This window comes from Aptenodytes patagonicus, chromosome 19 (assembly GCF_965638725.1).
Source record: "Aptenodytes patagonicus chromosome 19, bAptPat1.pri.cur, whole genome shotgun sequence".
Lineage (NCBI taxonomy): Eukaryota > Metazoa > Chordata > Aves > Sphenisciformes > Spheniscidae > Aptenodytes > Aptenodytes patagonicus.
Window position 1 is genome coordinate 4,002,416 of NC_134967.1, and position 19,404 is coordinate 4,021,819.

A 19,404-nucleotide genomic window follows, 5' to 3' on the forward strand; every position below is an offset into this window, starting at 1 on the left:
GTTTTAAAGCAGTTGACTATAACTTCTGAATTGCCCAGTAACCTTTTTTCCATTGATGTATTAGATCTTGGTGATTGAGCTTTTCTTGTATTTCCAGAAACACAGCAGTGAATATATGTACAGATAGTAGCGGTCCAGTGCTGTAGAGAGTAAGAATGTCTTAGTCATTCTTAGGCTTCTTTACTTTTATGTCTGTTTTCTAGACAGACAGTGCGCAAGGATTATCTCAGCAGAGGTTCCATTCTACAAGGCACTGCTTGATAAAAGGCATTCATGGCATAAGACACACACAAGATTCTTCATGGGTGTTCTGTGCACCTCTGTCTGCAGCTTTTTCAGTGAAGTGCTCATATATATCATGTACCAGAACTTTTCCTCTAATTTTTCTGGTAGCAGTGATAAATCTTAAATCTTAGATTGAGATGAGAAATCAAGGCAAGGAATTAGCCATATTGGTATGCTTATTTGTCACAGAGGAGATTTGCAGAGCGACTTTTTACCCTCTGTAGATGTAAAGCATGTTGTTTACTTTCCAAGGAAGCTCAAGTACCATTTCTCAGAATTCTGTGCTGGCTTGCCAACTTAGATAAAGGAGTAATTCAGTCTGCTCTATCAAAACCCGTACATAGATTTTTTGGGTCATGTGCACAGTAAAATTAGCCAGGCATTCAAAGGGGTAGAGTTTGTGATTAACCTTTAAGATTTTGAACAGGAAAAACTATACATGAGAGATTATATAATGACTGGAACCAGAGCAGGATTTATTTCATGCTTGAAGAGCATGTCTTAGTTGGAGGAAGAGAAATGGAATTTGCTGTCCTGTAAAATTCATAAAAACCTGTTGGGTTACGTAAAACAGTGAAAGCTATTTTCTGTCATTGTATATTATCAAGAGACATTTCTTGAGGCTTTTTTGTAACTGACTCTCTTGCACTAAAATGTGAACTTCTCTTTTCCTCTATAAATGTTATTAATTATGATCTCTGCAGTATTTCTAATGCTACTGTCATTGTAAACTTTGATTTGGTAGAAAGACAAACTTCAGACTGTGCAGGTGATAAATGAAGCCCCCTTGACTTCCCCTATACCTGCTGCTGGAGACTGTTTTCCTGTCAATTCTTTCTATTGATAACATCCTTTCCTGGTTCTTGTTGGAGAATGGAAACAATGCCAGCTTTGTTCATGAGATGGAACAGATGAATAGCAGTTCCAACAGTTGACTCTAGATAAAACATACCAGCTTTGCCCCAATATCTTGTTCTATTTCAGTGCATTGACAAAGCCAGAGATCTGCTAGATGCTGAGCTGACTGCCATGGCAGGAGAGAGCTACAGTCGAGCCTATGGGGTAAGTGTCTAACTTTCAGCCTTCGTTCTCCTCATTGCTGCTTCAGACTGTCTCTAGAAGTTGCATAAAACTTCTGAATAGCACTTGTATCAAACGTAAGACCTGTGTAGGCCCACAAGCTAAATGGCTCTTGTCAAATGAGAAATACAACTTTATAGGAGCAACTTTGGGACAAATTAAACAGTGAAGTGAGCTTCCCACCCCGCGCGCCCTCCCCCCCTTCCCCCCCCCCACCCAAAAAAAAAAAAAGAAATAAGAATTGACATTTAGAAAGTTTGAATTAGCAGATCATCTAGATACCAGTATATAGCAGTCAGTCCTTTACCTGTTGGGCAGCATATGTACTTAAGATTTTGATGCCAAAATACTGTTCCTTAATTATAGATTTGTTCTGTAGTGATTGGGATGGAATGTGATTGTTTCCTTCAGGCTATGGTATCCTGCCAGATGCTGTCAGAGCTGGAAGAGGTTATCCAGTATAAACTTGTACCAGAACGCCGTGAGATCATCCGCCAGATCTGGTGGGAAAGACTGCAGGTACATCTATGTAAAGATCAAGGATTGAGATGCTGATGTGCTGGCATGAACAGCTTCCTTTCAAGTCAGTGTGATGGCTCAGCAAATCTTTCCATTTTCCTTTCTATCCCAATAGGGTATATGCTTACATGGCTGCATGCTTTCTGTCTCCTTTGCGTTTGTCCTGATTGTTTGGGCTTTTTTTGGTTTTGGTTAATGTTCCTGAGTTGTCAACTGGTGTGACACTTTAGTAGGGTGGTTTAAGCCTTGAAATAGATGCGTAAAGAATGGAGATGCTAGTAACATCTCCAAGACTGCTTATCTCAGTGTTGGATCACGCCTGGAAATACTGGTTTGGATAAGGCTAGTTTGAACTTTTTACCTGGCTGGCTGCATTTTAAGGAGAAGTGAATTATCTCACAATGCTGAAAAACTGGACAGAGAATTCACATACTTTTAAAAGATTGTCCTGTTCCTTTTTGACCTCTTACAAGAACATTTCCAATTGATTGGTGGCACTTAGGGACATGGCTTAATGGTGGACTTTGCAGTGTTACGTTTATGGTTGGACTGGATGATCTTAAAGGTCTTTTCCAATCTAAATGATTCTATGATTCTGTGATTAGCCTTGTCCTCTTAAAAAAAGACTTTTAGCAATGCTGCTTTTCCTTTATTTAAAGAGAAGTTTGTGCTTTTCTTACTCTAAACAGCAAAAATCCAAAGCACCTCTGAAGATTTAAATCAGCCAAATATTTCGAGACTATTTCCTTACAAGAGGCATCCCTACAGTGAAAATGAACATCATCAGATGAAGTAGTACATACAGGAATACTGTTTAAAGAGTTGATTCCTGCAAGAGGAGGGGAAAAAAAAAAAAGCATAATTAGGGTAAAATGCTGTCATTATACCAAATTTTGATACACTGCCTGGAAGAAGAATTTCTCCCTATGCAGAGTTCTTCACTGTGACTGCTATATCTGCCTCCTTATGAAAGGCTGTTGCTGCTGCATATTTTTTAGCTGTTTGGGAAACTGACAAAGCTTTTAGTCTCTCATCTGCATTCCTGTCTGGAAAAGCTCAGGAGCATTCCACTGGGGTGGAGAAACTGAGAGTGACAGGAAGTGTAATGTCTGAATACGGCTGTTTATAGTACTGAAAGCAGTACATACAGTTCTTGCACATTTTATAGCTGCTTTTTAATAATTTTAAAATGCCTATTGGATGAGGTTTATTTGGGTGTTAGGGAACAAGCTTTGGCTAACTTCCCAGCCCTCAATTTTGGGGAAAAAGAAAAAGGGAAAGAAACAGATGTTTTGGTGATAAGGTGCTTGCTGCCATTGGAAATTCTTTTGTTTACCTCAAAACTAAGTCTAAGTTGTCTCTGGATCAATACGAACTTCAGAGCATCACTGTTACCCTGAAGTACTTGGCCATTACAGCAAGCACCATGTATTTGGTTGTTACTGTCCCTTCCACAATTCTGCTTCTCTGTAACATCCTTGAATGTTTGAAATACAGACTCATCCTGCTCTGACTGACAATGTTGTGCCTCTCCCTTCAGACGGACAAGAACCAGACAATGCTTGCACAAGCAGTATAGCAGTTGGAACTGCAGTTTCTGGCAGAATATCAGTTCAGTCATGCCAGCCTCTAAAAGCAACACATGCAAGGAGAAGAAAAAGGGCAATAATAAAAATATCTTTGCAACCATTTGGGTTTGTACCATCTCCATATTGAGACTTGTCACTGTTTAAACCAAAAATAGGTGTGAAAATTAGGTTGAGAAGGGTTATAAAACTCTTGACTTGTTTTGGAATTGCACAAAGAGCTTTCCTGATTTTTGGATGCATTTCTGCTTTAGAAGCTTTTCTCCTTTTTCAATTAGAGGATATCGTTAGACTGCAAACACTGAGCTGGCTGCAGAGAGTAAGAGTCAAGGACTTCACACGTTGCAGTGTTAAAGAAATAGCCAGCTAGTTCATAATGTCAGCCTGCTGTGAATTATGGGTACTGAAGTCTCTCCATCTTGGGAAAAGTCCCTTCAGATTCTGAATTGAGGCTTCGTGGAGTAGATAGGAGATAAAACGCTAACAAGTTCTCTCTTCCTTTTTCTTTCAGGGCTGTCAACGAATTGTGGAAGACTGGCAAAGAATATTGATGGTCCGATCTCTTGTTGTGAATCCTCATGAGGACATGAGAACTTGGCTTAAGTATGCCAGCTTGTGTGGCAAGAGTGGGAGACTGGTGAGCATTATCAAGCTCTACCCTCTACAGCAGGTTTTTAGACGATTGGCTTTGTCATGCTGCTTCAACCTTGAGCATTTCCAAGTACTTTCATTGCCCGAGTGGGATGGGCTCTCCTCTGAGGAGGAGACTGGTCAGAAATTGTTGAAATGCTAAAGTTGTAACTAGCATAGCGTTCATGCTTGTAGCCAAGGTTATTTTTGTGGGACTAGTATTATACCTGAGAGCCTCAGAGCCAATTTTTTTTGCATGCTATACCTGAAAGCTCTTATGCAGCACTGGTAATTATTAATACCTCTCTCTGCTAAAGCACTCTGTCAAATCTGGAATGTGATATTGTTATCATTGAACATTACAATCCTATTTCAACATTCACCACAAGATTTATTACCAAAGATAATTGAAACAGAGACTTCACACTCTCTACTGGCTTCTGAAATGAGAATCTAACGCTCTGATCCCAATGAAGACATAGGGTTTAGCATGTGGTATTCTTATGAGTCCAGGGAGTGGTAATAAGGCTGCTATGTCCCTGTTTTATCTGGAGGGTCGGAGGTATTTTTTAGTGGTGGGCAATTCTGAGGTCAATATGAAATGGAGGTAAGAATGAGCTTGTTTTAACCTGCTTTGTCTCTTTGCAACTTTCTCCAGGCTTTGGCTCATAAGACACTTGTCCTGCTCTTGGGAGTAGATCCATCTCGACAGCTGGATCACCCACTGCCAACAGTACATCCCCAAGTGACTTATGCATACATGAAACACATGTGGAAGAGCGCCCGTAAGGTACAAAAGAACGTAGAATGAACCTATGTTTCATTGCTCAGGTTTTGTGCAGTAGCATGCACGTTAGCTCTTCATAATCCCCACAGAACAAAGTCAAGGCTGAAGGTTTTATTTTTGCTCACCTAAAAAAGAGTAACTAATCCCTTTCCTTATTGTTATTAGAAGATAAGCTTTTGAAATTTTCCTTTAAGACTCTGTAGTGACAGAGATGGCCTGGCCCTAATTTTATGTCCTACATGGAAAGATTATTTTTGCTAAACCAGTATCAAGTACCCAAGGGATGCAGCCAAGATTAATGGTCAATAGTAGCTCTTCTGTCCTCACCAGGATTTTACTGTGTAGGCTTGGTACTTGACTTTTTCATCCTGTTCTAATTGCCAGGTCTCCACACTATACCTATGGTCAGGGTTACATGCTGAAAGAGTAAGGTTTTTTATTACCAGATTTAGAAAAATATCCTGAACAATTTGTACTTAGCTGCTGAGCAGAACTGACTTTTATTAAGGACATTATTGAAAATTTCTAACTGAAAGACAGCTGAAAAGTACATAGGGTTTTGTCATGGGAACAGTTTGGCTCCAAAGAGCCTAGGGTGAATGTTTTTGACATTGCAACACAGGGAGAATTTACATAATCAAATCCAATAAGCTCCAGACTGGATAACTTATCTTTTTTTAATATACATTAAAGCCTCCATTTATTCTCATATTCTGCCACATCTTTTTTATTTTTCCTGTCTTTGGGATTGCCAGCACTGGAGCACAGCCATTGCTATGGGAACATTGCCATGACCTAACTATTCTTTATTTGAATTTAAAAAACAGAAGGAACTGCTGATGAGGCCCTGTTCTATTGGCTTTGTAAAATAGTGTAATGGTCTCTTACTTTCTTCAGTAAATGACCCAAGAAGTATATGGGTCTTCTCTGCCTGCCTCTTTGAGTGAAAGTGGACTTTTCTGTGTTTGACCTGTGATAAAGACAGACAAGATGCAAGAAACTGGTGCAGTTGTAGAAAGCAGAATGAAAGAAGGCACAAAGATTAAGGGGGTGGGGGAAGAGAATGTGTCTAAAATAAACTGATGAAAGAATACATGGACCCCATGAAGACAGAAAAAAAAGATTGGTAAAGCAGCAAAGATGAGAAGGAGGAACAGATGTGGTTAGAAACACCTCCTCTTGCTCGTTGAATGATTTCCTATTTAAATACACTACATAAGCTCTGTGCTTAGGGGCTTTTTTTTTTTCTTCTTTCTAACACATTAAAACTGGGTGTTATTTACAGTGCTGAGGGAGGAATACTTTACCCAAGGTAGCACTAATCCTAGACCTGCATGCAAGTCTCAACCCTTTCTCTGAGCGCTCTTCTGCTGGAAGGGCTGACTCAATGGTTCAGTCCTTTGTGGCACTTGGAAAGTAGATGCTTATTTTTGAAATTCATGGTTAAAGGTGCGGCTGTGGCAGAAGAAGCTATGTTAGGGTACAATAGAGTTTGCAGTCTGGAGTGAGACGTAAGTGTTTGTTTATACCAAACACTGAAAGTGTTTAGGGAATTCTCCTGGTACCGGAGGCATTACATGGTTGGGTGTATCCTTATGTCCTATTTGAGTGACTATCGTTAACTAAATACATAGTTATACCTAGCGATGTATGTAGACCAGAGTTTTATATAACTGTGTGTGTTCACTTGATTTGGTATCCTAAGTAATAAGCTACTGAGGTAGGCTGGTATGGTAGGAAATGACCATTTTCTCTAGTTGAGGAGTTCAAGTTTCCTTGGTTGACCTAAAACTTGCCAGATCCAGCAGGAAAAAAACTGGCATCTAGATGGAAACCAGCTGCATAGCACTTGCAGAGCTGCACAACAATCTTTTCTTAAACAACAGATAAAAAGATGGATAAGTAAACCCTATTGCATTTCTTCTAACAAGGACCTTTGCCAGCAGCTGCATTCTACAGACATATACCGTAACAAGGCTGCATACAAACTTAGGAATTCAGTTGTTAAAGAAAACCTACTGCTTTCAGTCTTAAGTGCTCTGCCTGTCAGTTCATGGTGATCAGTTTTCAATATTAATGGAAGCTGAAGAGCAGATTGTTGGGTGTGTCTAGATATGAGAGGGGCACATAACTGTTCGGCAATATCTTTTTGTCTATTTTTGACAAATGTCTGGCATAACAGCAGAACTATTTATAAGATTATTTCCCCCCCGCCCCCTTCTAACCAAGTATCTAGGTTACAAGCTGTGGAGTGCCCCCAGTTAATGTTAATAGTATGATACTTTCTTTTATTTCACCCTGGGCTAATACCCTTTTTCCTGACAATTGACTTGTGCATGCTGACATCTGAATGGGATAAATGAGGCATTTCAGCTCAGGTGATTCTTGTCTCACTCTGAAGTAGCTCATTCCTGTGGATGGAACAGAAGTAAATTGGACTCTTAATAGCATATTCTGCAGTTTCTGACCTGAAATGACCTTGCAGATTGCAAGAGCTTTACTCTAATTGTTTCCAGTGAAGTGTGCATGCTTTTTTTCTTAAATCTTTAATTTCAGGTTTTCTCACCCCATAATTCTTTCCAAGGAATTTCAAAAAAAGTCTTCCCTCAAAATTTGGTAGTGCAAGTTGCTTTAGCACTACTGCCTTACGTAATCTGCTAGCAAAGGAGCAATGTACACTTGTATTTCTTAAACAACCTTAGACTAGACTAATCTAGACTTTAATTTGTTGAAACAACTCGAAGTTTACATCCCATGGTGTGTACTGTAAGCCTAGCCAAAGCTGAGGGGTTAGGAGGGAAGATCAGAAAGCTGCAAGTTTTCCTTCTGGCGTTATTTTCTCAAATTGTTTTTTTTTTTTCAGGCCATAACATATTATTGACAGGCTTTTCTGGATTTGTGATCCTGTCTATTATGATAGTGACCTGGTCAGATACAGTTTGTAAGCTATGAACATTTGTTTGATTGTTGGAATTGCTGGACTGTCTTTGATGTGCATGCTCAATTGCAAATGAGACATCTCTGTATCATTACTAGAATCTCACTCTGCATGAGCAGTAACAGGACATTCTCTGCTGCTGAAGTTTTCTTCTTGTACAGGTGACCTTGTTGCTTTTCCAGAGTTGAGTTCTTGCTCATCAGAGCACAATGTTAGCTTATGTTATAGTCGGTCATGCTTTTGACTGTACGTATGACGTGAAGGTGTGCCTAGCATTGGAAGGATGCAGTTATTTGTTCCTCAGTGTAGCAATTCAGCAGCCAGATTTCCGAGACATCAAGAATCTCTAACCTCTTCGTTTATTTGGTGCTACATATGTAGAGTATAAACTGATTTTAGAGGGATGTAAATGGCTAAAAAGCTTTGAAAAAACAAAACTGTATTTTTTGCTTTCAGTGAAAATTTATTTCCACATTGTCTTCCTCTCTTGTGAAGTTTTATTTAACCCTTGTGGTCCTTATTGCAACCATCATCCAATTACAGATTGATGCGTTCCAGCACATGCAGCACTTCGTGCAGACAATGCAGCAGCAGGCACAGCATGCTATTGCAACTGAAGACCAGCAGCACAAGCAGGAACTCCACAAGCTCATGGCACGGTCAGCACCTGGTCCTTGGACACCCTTTAGCTATATAGTGAAACTGATGTCTTTCCTGAGGTTGCAGGGTCCATGCAGATGACGCATTTCAGAGAAGGCCCATGCTTTGATTAAAAGGAACAGGGGATTTCTCATTTAGCTGGTAGAGTCCTGTTTGGTATTACATCCTTACCTATCATATAATGTTCAGTAAATGTTATTGTGACACATCAGCATAAACAAGCTTGTATTTGTTGCTGATGGCTGGTTGTATTTTTCCAGCGCTGTGGCTGACTGGCAGAAGGCAGAGCTCTCAGCATGGCTATTTCTTTGGTTTTCAAGAGATCCAGTCAGTAGGAAAGAAACACTTCCCACATGCCTGGCACATCTATGCTTGGCAGTGTGTGCCCTTAGTACAACAGCAGTGCTTTGGGCAATAGGTGCCCAGCATGTGATGGTCTCTTAAAATACTGTTGCATTAAAAACACATCTTATAATCTCCATTTTCCTCTATGGATCTGGAGGTGCCAGATCTGTTGTTTCCAATTTTAAGAAGAAATTGCATAGTGCTTACTATTGAAGGTTTGCTTTTTTTAAAGGGAGGCATGCACTAAATTTGCTTTTATGAGAATGGGAACTTGATAACACCATCATCTTATTTTTTTCAGAGTGACTATCATGGAAGACAAATTAGTAATGAGTTGCACACGATATTTTTCTTGCACAATGCTTTCTGGAAAACTCAAAATCTAGAAAGGACAGCTGTGTAACTGTGGTATTTAAAGCCTGCTGAGGGAGCAAAGTATTAAGCTTTGCACAAACCTTCACAGCCCCACCCTTCTGCAGTAAAAATATGTTGTTTTTCCTTTCCTCAGGGAGGGGATGACTTAATGAGGTTCTGGCTTGGGGGAAGAGCAGTTGCTCTGTGTTTTCTACTGTCTGTCGCAGTGCTCTCTCCAGAAGGCTAGTTCGTATGTTGACAAGTATAGCTAGCCAGCACATATGCTGTGTGCATTTTATCAATACTCATGGAGTCTTTTGATGCTACTGTTAGCTACTTACATTTATTTTAACTGATATAAATGAGGAACAAAGTTTGACCCTCACCTTTCCCCCTAAAAATTAAACCATTAACTAGTTAGCTCCTCACTTACAATCAGGATGTAGGTGTTTTGAACCTTACATGTTAACACATACGCTCCCAGTCTGCAGAAGAGGCTTACTGAGTGGGTTTACTACATGAAATGTCTCTCAGGCTTCAGATAAGAAGTCTGGCTCTTAATCCAGCGGGCTTCGTTTTCATTCTAGGTTCTGAGTCAATAATCCCTTTGCTTAACCAGGTGTTTTCTGAAACTGGGTGAGTGGCAGCTGAACCTGCAAGGCATCAATGAGAGTACCATCCCCAAAGTCTTGCAATACTACAGTGCTGCAACAGAGCATGATCGCAACTGGTATAAGGTCAGTAAGGAAAAGGTTCCAGGCACCATTGCAGAAAGATCAGTAAATTTGATCATGTCCCATACTACAGGAAAGGAAGGTGCTCTTAGGAAGATCTCCCATATCTATCTGCCTTGTTACTGCGAGTAGGATTAAAGAAACAGAGAAAGCAGCCCAAGGCAACCATGAGATTCTTGTTTAGAATTTTATCTGGCTGGTAAAACTAGACCACAATTCAGTTTCTGTTCTTGCTTTTGGGACTTTCTCTCCTGTCAGTTAACAGTGAAGGAGAAAGGAGAATCTAAATGGAAAAAGTTTAATTTGTTCTCACTCAGTATACTTGAACTAGGAAAGTAGCCTTGTTGCTAATTCTCCAAAGAGCCTTTGATTTCAGGGTTGTGAAATTTCAGTGAATATTTGGTGCCAGATCTTCTCTGGGGCAGCCATCTCCTGCATTTCTTCCCGTTACACCTCCCCTAGTCTTAACATACTAATCTTCATTTTAAGCTTTGAAAAATTAAGATGTATGTGAATGGAATGTGATTTAATTTTTGCTACAGAGCTCCTTTGCCTTAATATCCAACAGGGAGCTCCTCGCCAAGAACTCACCATGATGTTATTTAAGATAATAAGGCAGTTAAAACTACAAGTGATTAGAGAAAACAAAGCATTGTGTTGTCTGCAGGGTATTATTTACTACTGTTGTCTGAGGAATCAGAAAGGTTGGATTGTTATCTCTAATAATTAGAAAGTACAGGTTGCAGAAAGGATTCATCTTCCTTCTGACTTTTGTTCTCTCTTGTTGGCAGGCCTGGCATGCCTGGGCAGTGATGAACTTTGAAGCAGTGCTTCACTACAAACATCAAAACCAGGCCAGAGATGAGAAGAAGAAACTACGTCATGCCAGTGGAGCTAGCATCACCAGCGCTAACACCGAGGGCAGCAATAGTGAGAGTGATGCAGAGAGCACAGAGAACAGTCCTATCCCATCTCCAGTGCAGAAAAAAGTCACTGAGGTACCCTTCTTCCCTATGTTGAGAGATTGGTACTTACTGCTTAGATGCAGGAAAACGTTATGGTGGGGAACAAGCTACTATGTGTACCTGGCTTGTGGGAGATGTCTCTGCGTGTGTGTATGTATATATATGCTCATAGCTTACAGCAAAAGTGAGAAAGTTGAGGTTAACTCAGTCTTAATGGAAGAGGACTAAATGCAAATGATCGTAAGTTAGTTGTGAACTAAAGCAAAGGCATGGATGGCTATCATAGGTGATAAAATGTGCATTAATAAGTTCTGCTGCTTAAGCCCTTCATGAAAGACTGTGAGGAATCTCTTTTACTTACCAGTTATAGTAGGGTCGTAGTTTTTAGGCTGCTTTGCTGTCCATAGTTTTGCCAACAAACTGAAGTGTAAAAACACTTCACAGTGTGTTCCCTGCCAGACTGAAAGACCTATGTGTAGTCAAGCAAAACAGAAATTCCAGGAGCAACATATCATGTGAGGAGTATGAGCAGAAGTCAACTATAATGTGGATTAGATCTATGTTTCCACATATTTCTCCCTCTATCCACTTGCTAAGTTTAGGATTCATGTGGACTGATGCACTTGTGTAGAACTAATGCAGCAATTTTCATTCCAAAAGGATTTATCCAAGACCCTCTTGATGTACACAGTCCCTGCTGTCCAGGGTTTCTTCCGATCCATATCTCTGTCTCGAGGGAACAACCTACAAGACACTCTAAGGTACATAATAAAGCACATAGTAAATGAAATCCAGCTGATATCGGCACATGGTTTAAAATTAGGTAGAACCTGTTTCTGCTTTTTTTGTTATGGTTAAACTAAGTGAATGCTTCAGTCCAAGCTAATTTGTGTTAGGTGGATTAGCCCTTATCCTACTATCTCTAGGCTCTGGGAATAGTCACTTATAAATGGGTCTGAAGGTATTTAACTGGAATGGTTTGGGTTTTTTGTTTCATTCCTAATGAATGTATTTCTCTTTTTAAGAGTCCTTACTCTGTGGTTTGACTATGGTCACTGGCCTGATGTGAATGAGGCTTTGGTAGAAGGAGTCAAGGCAATCCAAATAGACACTTGGCTGCAGGTAAGGCACACAAAGGGCTAAGACAGATCTCGGTTCTGGGGGGAGCTTGGGGATTTGTTACGATATCCACAATGATCCTTGGCTAAACAATCCTCTGTAGGTGAGTGGTGAGAGCAGTATGCAGTACAATTTGTAACTGATTTAACAAGCATCTTGAACAGAGACATGAGAAACATCCTTGCATGCATTTCTGTATTTATATGCAGACTAGTGCATATGAATGAGAAAGAATGAAAATTTTAAAATTGAAGATGACATGCATTCAGTGGTGATCAAGTATAAAACACCACTGTGCTGCTCTGATGTAATTCAGTCAGTCTATTTCAGGATTGCTTTGTAGAAGGACTCTTGTAAATATATAAAAAAAGGCTTTATTTCTTATTTGAGCATTACACTTCAAGACACATCTTACTCTTTCCATAAGAGGATCCTGTAACAGTTTTGCACAGAACACTTGTGATCTCACTGAGCTGTTCTGTGTTTCTGACACTGTTTGGAACTTTGTGTTATCCTCTGACCATCTCGAAAATGAGTGGTGGGCCTCTTTGTCTCCTTTAGAGACTGTGAGATCTCTAGCAGAGGGCAGAACAGCTTGTGAACTAAACACATGAGATGACAGGGATGTTTATTTTACTTATCCTTACTACTAGGTTATTCCTCAGCTCATTGCAAGAATTGACACACCTCGACCATTAGTAGGACGTCTCATTCATCAGCTCCTCACAGATATTGGACGGTACCATCCCCAGGTAAGCTTTGGCTTAGAGGAGGAATTTCCATAGACTGATAGCCAATTAAGGCATTTCCTATGTTCCATTTCACCTAGTCTGGATGCCTGCACTGTAAGTCACAGCAAGTGAAAATAGTGAGAATGGGAACTATTCCTGCTGCTGCTTCTTTCACCTCAGCACTGTTCACATAAAAATGGAAAGAAGAGGTGCATGAGCCATGCAGCAGGGGAAGTTCTCTCCGTCTAATAGAGTACTGGGTAGTACAAATCACCTTCTTAAATCTCATTAAGTGACTACTAAGAGGCTACCTCACAGACGTTTTATCTGAATTTCTTCCTACAGTGTGGAAAATCACAAAAGGCTAAAAACAGTTTTCTGTTCTTCCAGTTTGATACAGGCTCTCAAAGTCATTCTGCTACTCAGTGAATTAGCCTTGTAAGCTTTTCAGTTTGGAAGACTTTGAATAGCAAATTCCTATCACCTCTTTCTAGAAGCAAGCTTGCTTTCTCTTGTCTAGCCCTAAGGCTGCTATTTATTAATACTTTGCTAATCTTGCAATTTACGTAGTTCTTCTGTGTGGTTCTAAAATATTATTGGTTGATGTCCCTTGCAGGCTTTGATCTATCCTTTGACTGTGGCCTCTAAATCTACAACCACTGCTCGCCACAATGCTGCGAATAAGATCTTGAAAAACATGTGTGAGCACAGTAACACTCTGGTGCAGCAGGCAATGATGGTGAGTACTTAGTGTATTGAGTTTCAGGAATGGATGTACCACAGGTATAATAACACAGAATGACTATTTATTGTTAATTTTGTTCAAGTACAATTCATTTGTGTTTTTTGCATTTGGAAGAAGTTAAAGTATTAGTATAATTGCAAGAGAATGCTTTAATTTAAAAAGGACCATAATGTTCAAACACTGAGTTCTTGTGTCTCCTTATGAATAAATTTAGAGAAGAAATAAATGAACAATCATTGTTCCATAAAGAGATGGTTTTGCTTAATGAAAAGTGGAAACAAAACTTACCAAGCATAGCATGGAAAGAGTAATTTAATTCATTTGCTGAAGATTTTTATGAATAGAAAGTAATGCTTTCAGGCCAAGCTACACAAACATACTGAAAATCTCAAAGGCAACAAATAAGGTGAGAAAAGCCTGATCAGCTTCTTGCAGAAAAGAAGCGTAACAGAATTGTGGGAGTTCTTGTGGCTCCCTCTAGCTGCCAGCAACAAATATTTCATAATCATTAGAGAAGAAAGTATTTTGTGTTTGTAAGTCAGTATACAGTCATAGCGTTTTTCTTTAGGCTTTTAATCTTTTTTCCCCATCCTAAAACAGGTGAGTGAAGAGCTAATCCGTGTAGCCATCCTATGGCATGAGATGTGGCATGAAGGGTTGGAAGAAGCATCTCGTCTATACTTTGGCGAAAGGAACGTGAAGGGAATGTTTGAGGTGCTGGAACCACTTCATGCAATGATGGAGCGTGGGCCTCAGACTTTAAAAGAGACATCCTTCAATCAGGTATTGGCAAATGGCCAAGAGCACAACCTTCTGCATGCCCTCAAAAACAGGCAGGACAGCCGCCTGCCCCAGAGGCGTTACAAAGGACCTTTGCAATCTAACACAGAGTAAATCTTTTGGGACTTATTATGTTAGTTGCAGGCTTCATTATTGATGTTAATATTCAGATCTGTATCGCTTTTGGTGACTACAGTACTACAGGAGCCGTGGTAGTACAGATTGCCCTGGAGTCTTGTATCGACTGGGTGTCTGATAGGGTCTAGAAAACATACAACTGCTCTGCAGTTAATTCTTCTAACTCCAGTCTGCTTTGCTTCGTGGTAACCACTAGTAGAGATGACCTCTCTCAAACCAGCAAAAGGAATTAATTTGAGCTTGTGAGTCTACTGTTAAAGGGTGATTCTACTCATTCTGTTGCCTCCTATCATGAAGTCTATTTGTGAGCAACGTTGTCTAATAAACGCAGTGCATGTCTTGGATCCAGGAATTTCTGGATCTTTAATTCCGATATGCTATAAAAATGTGAGATCAAGTATTTGTAATGCAATCTGAAAATAGACTGTGATGCTCTTTGTAGGTATTAAGTGGTTTCCACCTGTTCCGCTATAGTCTGTAGAAATGTTTTTCTTCTGTTGTTTTTCATTTCCTCCCTAGGCCTATGGCAGAGATCTAATGGAAGCTCAGGAATGGTGCAGGAAGTACATGAAATCGGGAAATGTCAAAGACCTAACTCAGGCTTGGGATCTCTATTACCATGTGTTCCGGCGTATCTCAAAGCAGCTGCCTCAGGTGGGGGAGAGGTACAGTTCTGTTGTGGGTCTTACAGTGCAAGTTGTCAATACCAATCTTTGTTTCATGTTTTCTGGTTATTCAAAACATTCAAATTCAGTATTCTGGAAATACTTGCATATGATTTGCTGCAAGTTTGCTGCTTAAGCAGCACTTCCTGCAAGCATCTGAAGTATTGACGACTGACTGAACTGTTCGAGGTCCCTCAACAGCATGAACTCTTCAGATGTTTCAGTGAGATTTAACTGAAATTCTGGGGGGTTGTATTTCTTTTATTTTTGGTAGCTCACTTCTTTGGAACTACAGTACGTGTCACCAAAACTCTTAATGTGCCGGGACCTGGAATTGGCAGTGCCAGGAACATACGATCCCAACCAGCCCATCATACGCATTCAGTCCATTGCACCTTCGCTGCAGGTCATCACCTCCAAGCAGCGGCCCAGGAAGTTAACATTAATGGGTAAGAGAGCAGTTTTCACTTAGCTATTCTAGTATTTAAACAGTCGTTGCTTTTAGGACAAACTACATATTTACCAGGTAAAACCTCTCCAACATTTCCTTTAAAGTGAGGTATTTCTTAGTGGTCTGGTCAGTCTTGACTGCCACGCTTTCCAGTTCTTGGGTGCACGCGTCTCTTGTCTGTTTGTTCAGCAAGAGTAAACTTCTGTGTATTAATTCTTTTGCAGGAAGCAACGGGCATGAGTTTGTGTTCCTTCTGAAAGGTCACGAAGACCTTCGCCAAGATGAAAGAGTGATGCAGCTTTTTGGGTTGGTCAACACTCTGCTAGCAAATGACCCAACTTCTCTTCGTAAAAACCTCAGGTATGTGTTGTTGGTAATCACTGAATGTGCTTATGCACAAGTGACACCCTACGTAGGGACAGTTTCCAAGTAACCCTTGCCACAACCAGCTGGTTTGTGAGGAAATGGCAAATCTTGGAACTAAGTTAATTTTAAAAAAAAAAAAAGAGAGAGAAAGAAAAAAAAATTCAGGAATTCAAACCTGGAGGAAATGTATCCTGAGGGGATCATTTGTTTTTACTTAATTGAAGTCCCATCTCGTAAACAGTTACGGTCTTTGAGGCAACCCTTATTTCAAGATAGCTTGGGCACTGCCTTAGGAGCCTGAGAACAGGGGTTTTTTGTCAAGGATTTTTTATTATAGTCACTAAAGAGCTCACTAAATAGCTTGGTGAATAGTCACTGACTGCAATTCTGTACAGTGTCTTTCAAGCATGAACATATCAAATGTCATGTGCAAACAATAGTTCATCATGGTGACATAACATGTACCTTCTGAAAGCAGTCTTTCAGTGAAAACCACGTAAGCTTTGAGAATGTCTGTAAATTACCTGGCAGCAATCTATCCAAATGAATATTTCAGGTCTGAAAAGAAGAAAAGCAGAGCAACTACTGAAGAGACAATTTAGATCAGAGTTCAGATTTAGTAGTAGTTGTTTTAAGCATCTCAAAATGTAATAATTCACAACATACATCAATTTGAGCTCTGATTCTCCATTTTTTTTCCTGTAGCATCCAGAGATACGCTGTTATTCCACTGTCTACAAATTCAGGCTTGATTGGTTGGGTCCCCCACTGTGACACACTGCACGCACTCATCCGAGACTACAGAGAGAAGAAAAAGATCCTGCTCAACATTGAACATCGCATCATGCTGAGGGTAAAGGGCAAAGCTGGCAGAGTTTTTGGTACATTCTTTTAGGACTCCAGTGTCTTAATGAAGAATAATGGTGCGCAGCTTGTTCTTCCTTTGCCTGTTTTCTGATTGTTATTGGTACCAGTAATAAATGCAAAAATACTAGATAAGAGTTATAAAATGCTACCAAGAGGTAAAATTGGCCATACGTTTATTTGTTTCTCCTTTCCTGTTTTAGCAGTGACCGTAAGTTGTTACCATCTGGTGACTAAAATGTGTATGGAATTTTGCATGACTATGATGTGCCTTATACAAGGTGCCACACTGCTGGCATTTACAAACATTGTGTCTAAGCAACAGGGCCAAAATTAGACAGACTGGAGAAACTGAACATTACTAGAAAAATTGGAATTGCCTGCCAAAAAGGAAAGCATGTGCCAGCCCAGAAGACTTATTTGGATAATGTTTCTTGAAACATATTTGCCATCGCAGTATTTTAATTAAATATGGGTATGGACTACTTTGTGGATGTTGAATCATTTGCTATCCCATTTAAAATGAATTCTTCACTGTTGAGTAGTCATCTCACTGTGTTTGGGAACATACTGGTCAGTCTACAAATAATTTCATACCAAGTTTATATTGAAATTATTTGTGATTACTGTGTTTCTCATAGTACAACTAGGGATTACTGGAGGTGTTTTTTTTAAGTTGCTGAGTGTCACTTCTCAATTATAGATGGCTCCAGATTATGACCACCTGACTCTGATGCAGAAAGTAGAAGTATTTGAACATGCTGTCAATAACACAGCTGGTGATGACCTTGCCAAACTGCTGTGGCTGAAAAGTCCAAGCTCGGAGGTGAGTTCAGCACGTGTAATGGCTTGTGTTTGGCAGTCAGCATATTGTGGAATTACCTTCTCTGCAGAACGAGTGAGAGATGGTGTTTATTCATCATAAACTCCAGATGAATCACTGCAGAACGTGTATCCACACGTGTATCCCTTCACAAGGGGCCTTATAAGGGTCAGATCACAATGGCTGCCAGAGTGCAGTCCAAAGCACAAGACTGGGGACTGAAGCTCCATATACTGTACCTGGAGAGAGAAAAGCAGGAGCCTCAGAATAGTCTCTTAATGGCCTAGACATCTAATTCAAGGCCACAGGATGTTTGAACCCCCTCAGGCTATGGGGTGTATTGAACCTAAGCATATCGCAGTTTTGCTTTGTGCAAAATGCAAGTTGTTAATGTATAAATTAAAATATAAGCTGAAACGTGCAACATGCCTGCCTGGCTTTTTCTATTTTGTCTCTGCTTGTAGGTGTGGTTTGACAGAAGAACAAACTACACTCGTTCACTAGCTGTAATGTCAATGGTTGGGTACATTTTGGGCCTTGGGGACAGGTAAGTGAAATTGTAAAGGTTTCTTTTAAATAAAAGCACACACTGTGTAGGCCTATCAATTCATTCCTTGGCTCTGTTCTTATGATAACATCTTTCATTGTGGTTACTGCTGAGTTGTAATGATACCATCTTTCAGGACCTAATTCTGCTGCCATTATTTTCAGCACTGCAGGCATGAGACGTAGGGTTTGTGTATCTTGAGTACAAATAAGAGTTTCTTCCATATTGAGAGGAATACACACAGAATTACGTCAAGGACCACAAGTTCTAATTTTGTCCTTTCACTCACAGATTGGGAAGTCTTTCTCCATCTATTCTATAAAACAGAAATATTGTTGACTTTTGCCACCAGTCTGTGTGCTTGTGTGTGCTTCGTGCATATGAGACGGCAATTTTCTTGCAAAGTCCGTTAGGACTGTACATGTACATCCAGCTTTTTGGGGAGGAAAGAAGCACCATGATCGAGCATCAGTTTTTGTTCCCTGAAGTAGCAAAAAGAAATCCAGACAGTATTTAGTGGCAGAGGTCTTCTGATTCTCCCTCCAAATGAGTTCAGTATCACTACTTATTTTGCATACTTTCTTGCCTAGTGGATATTTATTCTGTGAAGCAGGAACCTCTAGTGCTATGTGTGTTCACAGCAGTTGTCAGAGAGATACATGAAGTCCCCATAAATACTCCCCAAAGACTGCTGTAGACTTAAAATAAATGAAAGTTAATGTTGGTTTAACTATTACTTAACATGGTGCTTTTTCTGATCTGCAATGCAGACATGTTCTGGAGGGAAGTATGTACAGTCCAAATGGATTGAGCAAATAATGGAAAAAAAAAGATAAAATGAACAAATGTTTGGTTTAATATATGGCTTACTGTCAAAAGGGGACATCATAACTTCCAATATACTTTTGAAGACAATATGATTTAAGGTCTGTAATGCAAAAACAGCTAAACCCTCAAATGTTTTCGTAACAAAAGCTTTTATTCCTGAACTTAAAGGTCTTTATAATGAAATTATAAACCTTTGAAAACTGAATTAAAACAAAATTGGAACGAGTCAGCATGAATAGCAGCATTGTGGTTTTCCTAGTCTGGATTGATTCTCTTCTCTTCTTGTAGTAATCCAATTTGCTTCACCTGTAGCATAATTCATTACATTCTTCTCTACTGAAAAAATGAAAAAGCATAAAAACAAGTAGAAGAATTTATCCTAACTGAAAAATAAATGTTCATATCCAAGAAATGTACTGATGTCTCTGGTCCAATAGGTTGTTTATCTTCCAAGGTGAGATGAT

The 19,404-nt window shown here is 39.8% G+C and overlaps 1 protein-coding gene across 4 annotated transcripts in view; it reads left to right on the top strand.

Annotated features, from left to right (window-relative positions):
• Positions 1 to 19,404, top strand: part of MTOR (mechanistic target of rapamycin kinase) — a 68,510-nt gene that overhangs the window by 43,625 nt on the left and 5,481 nt on the right. For all 4 annotated transcript variants that reach the window (XM_076355869.1, XM_076355870.1, XM_076355871.1 and 1 more), the window contains 18 exons: positions 1,270 to 1,347; positions 1,777 to 1,884; positions 3,982 to 4,107; positions 4,759 to 4,890; positions 8,369 to 8,484; positions 9,804 to 9,921; positions 10,710 to 10,916; positions 11,544 to 11,644; positions 11,909 to 12,005; positions 12,656 to 12,754; positions 13,350 to 13,472; positions 14,079 to 14,261; positions 14,916 to 15,050; positions 15,336 to 15,510; positions 15,737 to 15,872; positions 16,584 to 16,731; positions 17,446 to 17,568; positions 18,030 to 18,112. In XM_076355869.1, coding sequence (XP_076211984.1) covers positions 1,270 to 1,347; positions 1,777 to 1,884; positions 3,982 to 4,107; positions 4,759 to 4,890; positions 8,369 to 8,484; positions 9,804 to 9,921; positions 10,710 to 10,916; positions 11,544 to 11,644; positions 11,909 to 12,005; positions 12,656 to 12,754; positions 13,350 to 13,472; positions 14,079 to 14,261; positions 14,916 to 15,050; positions 15,336 to 15,510; positions 15,737 to 15,872; positions 16,584 to 16,731; positions 17,446 to 17,568; positions 18,030 to 18,112 — 2,288 coding nt within the window. The remainder of the gene's footprint in view (positions 1 to 1,269; positions 1,348 to 1,776; positions 1,885 to 3,981; positions 4,108 to 4,758; positions 4,891 to 8,368; positions 8,485 to 9,803; positions 9,922 to 10,709; positions 10,917 to 11,543; positions 11,645 to 11,908; positions 12,006 to 12,655; positions 12,755 to 13,349; positions 13,473 to 14,078; positions 14,262 to 14,915; positions 15,051 to 15,335; positions 15,511 to 15,736; positions 15,873 to 16,583; positions 16,732 to 17,445; positions 17,569 to 18,029; positions 18,113 to 19,404) is intronic.